This window comes from Arachis duranensis, chromosome 9 (assembly GCF_000817695.3).
Source record: "Arachis duranensis cultivar V14167 chromosome 9, aradu.V14167.gnm2.J7QH, whole genome shotgun sequence".
Taxonomy (NCBI): domain Eukaryota; kingdom Viridiplantae; phylum Streptophyta; class Magnoliopsida; order Fabales; family Fabaceae; genus Arachis; species Arachis duranensis.
The window spans coordinates 4,566,294-4,580,689 of NC_029780.3; the positions used below are offsets into that span (position 1 = coordinate 4,566,294).

Sequence of the window (14,396 nt, forward strand, 5' to 3'; positions counted from 1 at the left end):
TTATAATTAATATAACATAATAATAGAATTAATTTAAAACATATATACCTTTTTAGTAGCTCTAAGATGCACATAGAATGGGTGAAACTGGATTTGCCTTAATTCGGACCCAACTCTAAATAAAAATCGAATCTATTTTTAAAATTCTTATCTAATTTTACACCCAATAAAACCACACCAAATTAATCCTAAAATATTCGAATCAGGGCCGGATCTTCTGACTATCCGGTTCATGTGTACCCCTAAATCCCACTATCTCCTCCCGCTCCTTCCTTTTACAGTTTTACATGCCACACAACTTTCAAACGGGAGAAAGTTCTTTAAACCTTAACCTGAAATATTTCATGACTCATATTTGACATGACAAGGCACTGGCAGGGAAAAAGAAAGATAGTTGCTTGAAAAATATATTCAATAATTCATAGCTGATGAAGATCTTGATGAGATAGGTTTTTCACACTTTACCAAAATCTCAATGCACATCAACGATCTCAGTCTCAGCAATTCTTGAACACACTGGTATGCAATTTACACTCAAACAGCTTTTTCATACACTTGCATCCCACTACAACTTTTCATTTCAATATATCAATGACCCTTCTCTTCTATTATGATGAAAGTTATTAGCATAGAATTATTGAATGTAATTGTAGAACATTATTTAATCCTTAGTAATTGTTTCTGTTAGGGGAGCTCAGAGATTTTATTAAGGAAATGGACAAAATTTCTGATCTGCCAAAGATAATCCTGCATGACATTCTTTCAAGGTTGCCTTACGAAGATGCTGCAAGGACCAGTGTTTTGTCCAAGGCTTGGCATGAAACATGGTCCTCATTTCCCATCTTGGTCTTCGACGGCTCTCGATGTGTGCACGTGCACTTGAAGGATAGAAAAAATCCCCTGAAGATACAAGACAACAGGAGGAAAGTGAACAGGTTCTTCAACTCTGTGGACAGGACACTTGTTAGGTTCCACCACCACGGCTTTGCCATCAAAGAATTTAACCTGAGTATGATGTTCTTCCATCCTCAGTTCATGCCACATCTCGTCGACCGGTGGATGAAGATAGTAGGTGAAAGTAGCAGTATTCAGGTGCTAAAGCTTGAACTTCAACTTGCTGACTGTTTCTTTGGATGTGAGTTTGACTCACACGCGGTTGATAATTATTACTACTTGCCACCAGATGTACTGAAAGCCAAGTCATTAACTGAATTAGTGTTGTCAGGGAAGATTAGAGCAGACAAATTGATTGTAAATCACAGAATTAGGTTCCCTATGTTGCGGATATTGTCCTTAGTTTATGTTTATTTGGGACATGAACAAGCGCTTGAAGATCTCATTTCTGGTTGTCCTATGATTGAGGACTTAGTATTGGATCACTGTGTTGGATTGGAAATTGTAAAAGTACATGATTTGCCTAAGCTAAAGTCTGCTAAGTTTTCTGGATTTCGTGAAATTCATGTTGATGTACCGAGTCTAGAGTATCTTGAACTTGGTAATGACAAATTAGAGTTCCCTTGTAATATCAGTATAGACAAGTGCAGAAATTTGAAGGTGTTTATTTTAGAGGCTGTTTTCGTCTCTAACCAATGGTTACGTGAACTTTTTGACAAGTTTCCTTTGCTTGAGACGTTGAAATTAAGTGGTTGTGTTACATCTGAGAGCCTAATGATCTCCAGTTCTCGCCTCAAGGTTTTGTCCTTCGATGCTTGCTTAGAGTTGAAGGAAGCTAAGATCGATGCGCCGAATTTAGAGTCATGTAGATATTCTGGAAAATCCAGCCACATGCCAGCAGCTATATCTTTTGTGAATTGTTCAAATCAGGTGGATTTTGATTTAGGCTTCCGACTAGTATCTCGTATGGATTTGAAAAGGCTTAGAGCATTTTTTCAGAACATGCCACCAAGAAATGTTATGGTATCCTTGTATCTTGGAATCATGAGAGGTTCATCTGTAAGTGTACATTACCAAATTATGTTTTAGTCGCTAAAATAAAAGTTTACATGGAGAACTTTGATGTCATTTGTGTTGGAATTGTATTTTGGATGAGCAGATTGTGTTCCATGAAGATGTACTACAAAATGTTCAAGTCCCTTTGCCAAGGATCAAAGAATTGAGGTTATCGGTAGCTGAAGAAACTGAAGAGTTGTGTGTGCTTCTTATCAATGATTTGTTTTGGAGCTTCCGTCCTGCTATTATTTCTTTGAACGTGAGACTTTGCAGCAGAATATTCCTTAAGGTTTGTCATTGATTCATTGCCCCTTAACTCCTGATTTGATTGTCTTTCAGTGGTTTGAGAAAGTTTATGAACCAATTCTATATAGCCAACTTTTTAAAAAATTCTGATTTTTAAATTTTAAAAACTAGTTTTACGCTTAAAAAACACTACTCTCCCACCCCCTTCACCTCTCTAATTCTAGTTGTGAATTGGCCAAATCAACAACAGCTACTATTGGAGAAGCTAAGGTGCCACAACGAGGAAGAGAGATGCTGCAGTTCAAGTCAAATGAAATGTTGGTGGCATGATTTGAAAGATGTCAAAGTCAGAAGCTATCCTGAGAAATATGAGAACCTCAGTGATTGTGAAGCACTCTTGGATTCATTGCCAATAAATTTTTCTTTCCGGGCTTTGCGGCTTAACTTTGAGTTAGAGTGGGACTCATTACAGTAAGACAACTTCAGTTTTAAATATATAAAATTACAACTGCAATTTATTATGTCGTTTTTGTTTTCTTACCTTCTTTGTGTTGAACTGTTGATGAACCAGTTGAAAGTAATTGATATGTTCTGCTTTAACATTCATATCTAAATTTCATAAAATGAGAGAAAATTTTGATTCTGAATGGAACTTTACATTTGAACATTTTTTATATATTTTAGACTTTTTAATATTTTGAATAAGTATAAACTAATTTTCACAAAATATTCTTACGTGCTTTCAAAACTTTTAACTTTTTAAAAATGCAAACACATATACACAATCGGTTTTAATTTATCATGTAAAAAAATGATGTATTTACAAGTATAAATATCTTCTTAAAAAGCTTTATCAAATCATGCCTTATTTTAATTTATCATATGCTATAATTTTAAAAATATTATATTTAAAAATTAATGTTAATAAAGTAAAAGTAAGAGTTTTACTTCACCTAACCACCAATCCTTACAATTAATATAATAAATAAGTAAATAAATTTATTAATTAACTCAAATACTTGTCAACAGAAACTATAATAATCCTAGTATATGATAATAAAATCTAACAATATTTTCATCTATTTATATCAACCATACATTAGAAAATTACCACATGGATAGTCAATTCGATCTCTCTTTGAGGTTTGTTATTCCCTAGACCTGTTAAAGCAAGAAACGTATACTTAAACTTAAACGTGATGATAGAATTAAAAGCTATATATTTGTAATTCATGCAATGCTACAACATTGCCTGGTGGTTATTTATTTGCTTGGCTTGGATTTATATTTTCACCTAAACTCATCTCTTTTGGCGGCAGTACTTCTCTGTCCGGTGGCGGCATCAACGCCGGTCCCAGCGTCAACTAATTCATGCTGCATTGAGGATTCATGATTTGGTTTCCCAACAATACATTATGAAGATACCAGGTCCAACTGCAATGGAAGACCTATTATGAATCATTGCTTGTGGTTGTTGCATCCCTAATATTCTACTACTATGACTAAAAGCAGAAAAATTAGCATAATAATTTTGCATATTAGACTGAGATGGTGGAAAGTAGTGACAAATTTTTACTACTATGATGGCGAGAATGTTTCAGCTCTTGAAAACTATGTAGTGACAAACTGTGCTTATCTAGTATATGATATTGTTGTCTTTTTAGTTCTCCTTAATTTTAATTTGGATTATATATATACTTTCCAATTATTGAAGGGTTTTGATTTAATTAGCTAAATTATTATATATCAAACTTTTTTTTCAATTTAATTACTATATTAAATTAATAAGACGAGAGACTTACTAAGTTGATGCCTTCAAGTTAAATTAGATTATATGTCTTCTCATTTTATATTTTTTTACTTGGTGAATTACTCTTAACAATAGAACCGCTAATAGGAACACATGTACGTGTTCAAATGTAAAATATCTAGGCTTTCAATACCCAAACAATTTGATTCTCACAAGCATGTGGTTTCTTGAACTTTTCCATACATTTTATGGCCTTGAGAAACTGAAATTAACGAAATTCGTTCTATCTAGAGATATGCATCTTTCCAGTGGTGCAACTTAAAGTTTTAAAGGTTGCTTGGTGTTCTAATTTGGAGAATGCATGGATTAATGCTCCGAGTTTAATTACTTTTACTTATCAAGATTCTAAATCTTTTGTGGCATTAGCAAATATGTCTTTCGTTAGTATTAATCTTACTTGTTTCGAATTTAATGTTGTGGTTGACAATTCAAAAATAATACTCTATTTTATAATTAGCTTTTAGAAAAATATTAAGGAAGTAATCTTTTATTAATATAAATTAATATTTTATTTTTGTACTATTAATATTTAATATTTAGCATTTAAGCTTTAGAAATTAAAATTAGTCAAATATTAATAAAAAAATAATACATTTTATTGGTAATATAACTTTGTTTATTTTTTATTGTTAAATATAAAAATACTATTTTAAGTTTTGGTTAATATCATTGGGGTCTATTTACAATAATCTTTGACTCCCATGACACATTGCGGGAGTACGTACTCCTCGTCTAGCGCCCGTTCACGCTCTGTTAGGATTTTATTGCGCCGCTTCCATGGTTATACCTTTCTTTGTCTTTTCTTCATCAAAGTTTTTTCCATCTTCTACTTTTCTCTCTTAATTTCTTTTCCATTTAGCTCCCTAATTTTCGTTTTTTCTCCAATTCATTCTTCTTTTAATTCATTTCGTTTTCTAATTCACTTATTCCATATATTTTATTTCTCTCTGAATCATTAAATACCAATTCTGATTTTCTCTACACATGAGCAACAAAACAGAGGCTCAGATCCCTCATATAATTGATAGTGATCAGGAGATGATTTGATCGTTTTAGCTTATGAAGATGTTTTTAAGGAATTCAAGCATGCATGCGGAGTCTGTCCGAAAGAATTTTTTCAGATCGGATCTTTTTCGTAGGTACTACGGAAGGAGCTCTCTATGCAATATGGAATAACCCAAAAGAATTTAGAGTAGTCGAAAAATCCAGGAACCAGTTTCAATTTTTCTTTCAGAATGACTCTGATTTGACTAGAATTGAAAGGGGTTCGACTTGGTTATTCAAGAGTTTTGTTATTCATGTTCGCAGATGGAAGCAGTCAATAAACATGGAGGATAATCACATATCTTCTTTTCTTGTATGGGCACAATTTTGGGGATTGCCTGAACAATATAAAACGCTTGAGATTGGTCAAAAATTGGGTGGGAGACTTAGTCAAATTGAAGATGTTGCTCTATTAGAAGTTAGAGGCAAAGATACACACATAATGAAGACTAAAGTGGAATGGTGATAAAAGAGTGAGGATACACTGAAATTGCTTGATCCTAATCAGAAAATACTGGAAATTGGAGTACGCTATGAATGTATAAAGTGTGTTCTGTATTTATTGTGCAAAATTGGGGCATGAATCTAAGAACTGCCAATTTTTTATTGATGATTCTGCTCAAAACAATATCAAGAAAGATAGAATTGATGAATGGATTAAGGCAGATCAAGTCGGTAGGCGTTTAACTAAAAAGAGAGCTTCCTTCAATCCTAACCAACCTCAGGATGGTTCTATTCCAGCTCAACCGAAGAAAAATCTCCACCTACTTGACTTTTTCATAGTTTCTCAAAATGAGTGTGCAAGATGATCAGAAAAAATAGAATAATGAAAAAATTGCTGCCAATTCAGGTTCTAGAGCAGAAAATGAGGGTGAATCAGAAAACATAGGTACAATACTAATTCTTCTTCTAATGCTTTATTGGAGATATCCTATTCCATGAATAATGTCCAACACAATAACACCGTCATATCCTATCTCATGAATAATGTCCAACACAATAACAACGTCATATTTTTTTTAAGATATTTTTAGATAATTAAAATTCAATACATATAATTCATTAAAGTATGTTGTTTTTATTAAAATTATATCAGATAAATTGATTTGACTAAAAAATCGATAAATTACGTATTGAATCAGTCTAAATTAATATTTTTTATAAAAAATAATTACAATATTCCTATTATAAAAAATAATTAAAATATTCTGTAGTCATTTTGTATAAAAAAATATTAATTTAGATTAATTTTTCGGTCAAATTAATTTATTCTATTTAATTTTGACAAAAATAATATAATTTAATTGATTATATGTATTAGATTTTAATTAATAAAAAATATTCAAAAAAATGATTTTAAATATCTTTATAGAAGTGCTTTTTTTTATGTTTAATGAGCTTGAATATAGCCCATTATTCACATGACTTGCACCGCTGTTATCTACTTAGAGGAATTAGAAATAAAATAATATAATGTTGATCTCTATAGTCTATACATGTATCTATATCCATCTTCTTTAATTCATACCCAACTAACTCATTTCCCATATGCGGTACTGTAAATAAATGTCTTCACAATTCGCCATTCAAACTTCAAACACGCACGCATGGGTTGGCTTAGTTCCTCGAATTGTTGGCGCAAATGATACTGAAATTCTTTTACAAATTACTCATCGAGTTATTAATTATTATTGTCATCGATTTTCTTATAATTAAAAAATAAAAAATAAAAATGGAGATCGAAGAGCATTTCATCATTTCCCTGCAATGTCCATCGAAATGCAGTAGCATTTCTCATGCAATGTCCATCAACATGAAAAACCAGTAATCTCTTTCAACAAAAAAATAAAAAATAAAAGTAATTACCGTACACGCCTCTCTTAGCTACCATGAGTTTCCCTAATTAATTAGTTTTCTCAAGAACGCATCTGAACTATACAGTTAATAAGAATACAACAATCTCACAATATAATATTATTACAAGTTAAATTTCATGTAAAGATTACAAATGTTGAGACGCTGATATCATATGTAAATGTACCCTAATTTACGTAGAATATGCATGCATGAATCACATAACATCTATAAATTAAGATGCCATAACAATAGATTTCCAAGCTAACCCAACACCTAGCAAGAACAAAAACCAATAACAACAACAAAAACAAACAATGAACACTGCTGATCACATGGCCTACGAGATTCAAAGAGGGAACTCAGGTCGGCGGCAGCAGCAGCAGCCACCACCACCACAAACTGGAAACTTGGGCTACACGATTGGAAAAACGAACTCAAATCCGCCGCCACAGCCGCAGCAGCAGCCACCACCAGCAAAACCTGGAGACATGGCCTACAACCTAAGATGAACATGAAGTCCATGATCACTAGGAAACAGGTACTTAAAGTGTATATATATCTTCTTGCATTACTTCCATTAAATGATATCAGCTAATTAAAAAAAAAATAATTAGTTTTATTAATTTATAATTTAATTTTTTTTTAAATTATTGTTGACTACGTTCAAAACATGAGGGAAAATATGCTAATGATAGGAGAGAATCACGGAACAGATGCTTTGATCATTCATTAGTTAGTTCTATATAATTAATTATGTTTTATTAATGCGTAACACATGAAATATAGAAATCATATCAAAAACCATCCAATTTACAAGAAAAAAAAACATCCGTGTACCTATCAGTAGCAACATCCGGTTAAAGTCACCGGTGCTTCTGATTTATCAGTTGGCTGATTCTTGACTTATATAGAGTTATTCCCTATCATTGTTGTATATATATATATATATAGCTGTTTTTTAAATTTTATTAATTAGCTCATCATTATTAAGCATGATGAGAAGATACTAAAATTATTATTCATCTTTTCAATATTTTTGTTGAAGGTCGTACATGCATACGTGGAAGTGGGAGCTATGTAGCTACTAGCTATTGAAATTAAAGGAATAAGCTTACCCAGCAGCAGAGATTATAGTATTACTGTTAATCAAAGAATAAAGATCATCTATTACTTGGTTAATTAATTGTAATTCGTTACTTCTTGTTCGTTTTGTTATTATTAGTGGTCGCTGTATGTTATTGCAGCTTTGAACATTATACGTAGAAGGCAACTTTTATGTGTAATTATTATTAATGTCTCTGAAAAGTTTATATTATAGGCAGTGCTATTTTAAGTAGATTATTGTGAATATAATATTCACAATATAATATAACTATAGGTCATTATTTCGATTATTGTACGTTTGTTCTCCATTGAAAGGTATCAATATAAATCAGGGTAAAATTAATAAGTAATCTCCTAGCATTATAAAAAATTCTGGTTAAAATACTTTTTTTTTTAAGATTTTACGTAATTTTAACTGTCATTATTATCTTTAACAGCGATAAAAAAATTGCCATAATTTTAAGCGTCATTTGATTATTACGCTGATTTTTTAAAATTATACCACAGTTTTTATTAAAATGGCAATTTTTTAGTTGGTTTAAAATGGCTCTTAAATAGCTATTTTAAATTAGTTAAAATAACAGTTATCATTATTCTTCATATATAATAGTAATTTTAAACTGCCACAATTTTCAAAAATGCCAATAATAGTAAAACAAATAAAAAATTGCCATAATTTAAAAAAATACAGTATTTTTTATTAAAATCACCATAATAACCATCACAATTTTAGAATCTTATTATTTTAAAATTGCCATTATATTTATTATAAATTGTTGTCAAATTTTTTCATCAACCTATTTTTATTATAAAATTTCATAATTTTTACATAAAAATATGATCGAATTTACAAAAATTGCATAATAATAGGGTCAAAAACCTAAAATCTAAAATCAATCATATCATGTACGTAGAGTTCTATTAATTTTTTGAAGTGAGATAAGAACACTTTATTTATTAATATTTGATAAGTGACTCTAATATTTTTTAATACAAATGACATTATCACATAGCAGTAATTTGTTAATGAAAGAGGTATTCTTTTGATCCAGCTTATACATCGGGATTTAATTGTATTCCAAATATGCGTACATAAAAAATAAGTATTTGTAGCCTGAGGCCAAATCTACCAGAGCATCGATACTGAAAAGTGGATAAGGGTCATTGGAGCAAGCTTTGTTAAGGTCGGTGTAGTCAACGCACATCTTCCACTTCCCGTTTTGTTTCTTCACGAGTACTATGTTCGCAAGCCATAATGGATATTTTACCTTCCTTATAAAGTCAACTTCTAGCAGTGCCTGGATTTGTTCTTCTATAACTTCTGCTATTTCAGGACTGAACTTTCGTCGTTTCTGCTAGACTAGTCATGAGCCCGGCACTATAAGAAAAATGTTAAGTACCGTCGGATTTAGCGTCTCGAGTTACCGACGGGTTTATGGAGGAATTTGTTGTGAAATTTGTTACGTCAAATTGTTACCGATGGATTCACTTATCCGACGGTAAATTCGTGGGTAATATTTGGAGGGAAAAGGTATGGAATAGGTGTGAAATTTTTTGTCGGATTTACCGTTGAATTATTCCGACGGTAACACATTTTAGTTAAACGTTGCATTTTGATGAAACACATCTGACGGTAAATTCAACAGTAATCAGGTCTCAAATTGAGAGCGCAAACCCTCTCCCCCTACATCTTTCAAACCCCCTCTCTCTCTCTCAAACCCTTTTCTATCTCCATTTCTCTCTACCCAGCACAACCCCTTTTGCCGCCACTCCAACCCTGCCGTCGCTAGCCCTGCTCTCTCACTGCTTCTCCATTTTTCTCTCTACCCAACCCCTTCGGCGTTGCTCCAGCACCGCCGCCGCTCCAGATTCAAGTACATCCTGACTCTCCATCTCTATGACATATATTTTAAAATTAGAAACAAAATTTCTTTAATTGTTAGTGTATTACCTATTAGTTTATTATTCTATTAGTGTTAGAAATTTGATTAGTGAGGGTTATGGCTGTTGAATGATTCTGAGTTAGTTAGAGTGTTAATACATTATTTTAGGAATAAGGATGTTTGAGAATATTGGTTCAGAAATCATGCTTGATTTGTATATTTGTGTGTGTTAATTGTTATATTACTTGTGTTTTGTTTTTACTTGTTTTTGTTAGATTGAAAAATCATGAGCTATGAGAAAAAAATTTTATTTAATTTTTGACGTAAATTTCATTGGTTTGAATAATTAGTTTGTTTGAATAAGTTAGGGTTTAGGATTCTATTCAACCTTTGTATGTTGGTTTTGATGGATATTTAGTTTGGATGGAATCCTTGAAGGGTGGAAAAATTCGAATTTTAGGAAAAACTCTATCAAAAATTTTACAAGATTTCGAATGAAATTGAAAAATTAAAACTATGTTTTCAAAAGTCTTAAAATTATGTTTAGGATTTATAGATATTTGTATTAATTATAGCATGAATTGGTTCCTCCTTAAAATTTTTATTTTAAGTATTTTAGGTTATTTGTTATAATTATTTGTTATTCATATCTTGTCTCATATTGTTACAATTATTTGTTATTTCTTGAGTTTTTTCTTATGTTATTATTCATTGGTGTTTGGTATGTTATTAATATATTTACTGTATTGAGTGTATTAATATGTTTAGAGTTAGTGAATTTAACTGGGTTTTGATTAGTGTAAGTAATATATATGTTGTGCAGACATGAAGACAGGTAGCAGACGTCAGTCGAGTGAGTCATGTGGTCGTGGTAGATGGCGGGCTTCCAACAAATTTCCAAGGACTACCCAATCATCGCCTTCTATCCCGACTACCCCGTCGACTCTTGTGACGTCATAGGTGGGTCCAGCAGACCAGCAATTTATTATGGTCCCAAACTCTACGTGCCTCCTTTTGCTATGCCCCCTGCCGATCTAGCGGTGCATCATTCCTCCTGTGCCTCTAGCAGGATGCCCCTCCACCACAGTCGGTCATCCGACTAAGGATTTAGGCCGATGGCATGTAGGTGTGAGTACATACAATTTTTTAATCTTACGTTTGTTAATCTTAACTTGATGCGTTTCTATGTGTTTGTTAATGTTAGGTTTTTTCTCTGTTAGGTTTGTACTAAATCTCAATGCTCAAACGGGAGATTTCTGACATCATTAAGTTGATGTACGACCATTCGTGGCGACCTACACACAGATTTTGGCCGAGACCAGAGATCGATGGTTTCAGAAGTGGGTAGTAAGGACCCAATAATGTTGAATTAATTATCTGTATTTGAACTGTATTCATATAAACTTAGAGGGACTTTTCAACTTCTTGTTTTACTCCTAAGAGGCTTGGCACATGCCTGACCTTATCCTTTTGGATGAAAAATCGGGTAAGGAAGCTTCTTACCAAATCATCAAAGCACATAACCGATATAGGTGATAAACTATTAAATCATTTTACGGCCGCTTCGGTTAATGTAGTAGGAAAGGCTTTACAATGAGTTGCATCTGATGCATCTAATATGCCAATTACATGCAGCTTTTGAAATTGCTCAGATGATACCTTGGATTGGTGGTTCCATCAGAAAAATCTATGTCCTAGATCTTAAAGTTTCTAGGTACTTTAGCCCGCATGATTTCTTTTATGAATGGATCTTCACCAATCAGAAGTATTTTTTCTCGGTCAGCTCGGGCTATCTGACCTTTAAAGTCGAACTCCAATTTCAGGAGCTTTTCTTCTAGCTCCTTTCGTCGTCAAACATCCCTTTTTAGGGCTCTTTCATATTCTCGTTGTCGTTCTAGCTCCTGCTCGAGTAGTTCCAGTAGAATTTGATGTCCATGGACAAGTCTGATGATCTCTGTGAGATCTCTTAACCCGGATGTTTTAGGTCAGTGTACTTATGAGCTTATCATGTGTCCTTTCGGGTTTAAAGTGTGCGTATCTCTAGGTGCACCTATCCCTTTATTAACTTGGGAAAGTATGACTAGCGCTCGCTCGTCGTTATGTTGCTCTTCTTCTTGAGTTCCGAATCGAAAGCTATGTGTTCGTCCTCAGCATTGTCTTCTGCCATCGTACAGTCTTGATTTCTAGGTCCCCGGCAACGACGTTAATATTTTGAGGATTACTTGAAATTGGGTTGCTTTGGGTGATTTATCTAACATCTTCTCCAATGAGGATGAACCTGTCCGAATTGTTTGTGAGTAGAGATGGGTGGTATTTGTAAGGAACTCCAATACTTAAGTTAGCATGAGTTTTAGGCAAATTTTTAGTACATTGGAATTCGAATAATATATGAGGGTATCAAGATATTTATAGATGTAGCGTCGATAATCACCTTTTGAAGTAGTTCCACATTTGATGGAGAGTTTGTTACTCCTTTTGCTAGGGAGTTTGTTAAGATCTCTTTTTTAGATGAGTAGTAGCTATTGAGGGGATTAGTTACTTATTTGGATAAGTAGAGTTAAGCTCTGTCGCCATATCTAACCTCTTATAAGGTCAGACAAATAAGAATGAAAATTTGAGTACTAATATTTATAGAGTGTTAAATGAGTTCTATGCATTTTAGGTTTGACTGAATTGTGGGATAAGATATGAACAACTGTATTTTTTAAAGTTATAACATGATTGTATCATTTTCCTAAAATATTTTTCATATATATAATTTTTTTATAAAATATATTTTATATATAAATTTATATAATATTTTGTTATTTTTAAACAAAATAGTGAATTAATTAATAGACATAAATATATACAAGTCACTGGTCTTATTTCAAAAAGTATGATAAAATATTATATTTGCACCAGCAATTTCTTTTTAGGAAAATACAAAATAGAGATGAATTATCTTCTAAAAACCTATACCAAGTCAAATTGTTGAAGAATTACATTACAAATTTACAATACACCGTCGCAAAATCTGCAATACACTTTCTATTGTTATGATCCGACTGCATACCGCTTTAATTAACTATTAATATGGTCGGGCCGGGCCAGAAGTAAGTAACATAATTATAGAAGAATCAAAGAAAATATGACAATTAATAGTAATAATTTAATAAATAAAAAATACGAAGAGTCAATAGAATATTTGTACAATGTGTACAATAAAAGTTTATGGAGTATTAGAAATATAACTATTACATTTTTCTATTAGTTAAAACTTTTGGAATAAGTGGTATTATAACATGATATTAGAACTTTGATTCGAAACTCTCTTGCGGGATCCTTTAATAAATAATGTTGACTATTCATCTATCTTTTTTAATTAATTCATACCCAACTACTCATTCTACAAACACGTTACTGTAAATACCTGCACAATTCACCCTTCCAACTTCAAACACGCAGGCGCACGCCATGGCTTAGTTCCACTTTCGTGCAAATGACACTGAAATTCTTTTACAAATTACTCACCGCCATTTCTTTCTACAGTTATTATATATTGTCATTGAGTTTCTTATAAAAAAGAAAAAAGAAAAAAAAGAAGAGTATTCCATGCATTTCTCTGCAGTAGTCCAATGGAAATGCAGTAGCATTTCTCATGCAATATCCATCAACATGAAGAAACATCATTAATCTCTTTCAACAAAAATAAAATAAAAATAAAAGTGATGACTGTACACGCCTCTCTTAGCTACCATGAGTTTCCCTAATTAATTTAGTTTTCTCAAGAAATGAAAATTCCCAACAACGTACCTCTGAACTATATATACAGCATGTTTTTACAAGTTAAATTTCATGCAAAGTTTACAAATGTTGACACGCTCATATCATACATATGTAAATGTACACATGCATGCATCAAACACATCTATAAATACGAAATGGCAGATCAATACATACAAAAACAAATAAAGTGTTAGTCCATTGATCACAACATTTTACTAATTACATTACATCTCTCACAATGAGTCGACAAACTAAACCCCAAAATGTGGATCAGCTCATATCCCTTCGTGATCCACCCCGGCAGTCCCGCAGCAGCAACCAGCAGTCTCGCAGTGGCGGCAGCAGTGACAGCGGTGGCAGCGACAGCAACAGCAACAGCGACAGGGACAGCAGCAGAGCAGCGAAAACTGAAGACATGGCCTATACGCCTAACATGACCACAAAACCCAATGGTCACTAGGAAACAAAACAGTTACTTAAGGTATATATATTATTAGAAAAATTTCACTGTCCAAGTTGTTTTATCCGTAGATTTTAATTATATATATTTTCTATAATTTAAATCACCACTTAAAATAATTAAAATATTGATATTTTTGATATATTTAAAACTCTTTATATATTATTAGCTCATCGTCATTAAGCATGATGTGAATAAAATTTTAAGTGTAGAATTTTTTTCTTTTATTTGTTTCTTTTAAAAAAGAATTTAATTATTATGTTAATTTTTATAA

General features: G+C 32.3%; 1 protein-coding gene across 1 annotated transcript in view; it reads left to right on the forward strand.

The window, feature by feature from the left end:
- The window catches only part of LOC107464172 (putative F-box/LRR-repeat protein At3g59160), a 121,048-nt gene that overhangs the window by 36,285 nt on the left and 70,367 nt on the right, over positions 1-14,396 (forward strand). Inside the window, exons 2-3 of the mRNA XM_052253829.1 lie at positions 450-519; positions 689-1,554. Coding sequence (XP_052109789.1) covers positions 715-1,554 — 840 coding nt within the window. The 5' untranslated portion in view covers positions 450-519; positions 689-714. The remainder of the gene's footprint in view (positions 1-449; positions 520-688; positions 1,555-14,396) is intronic.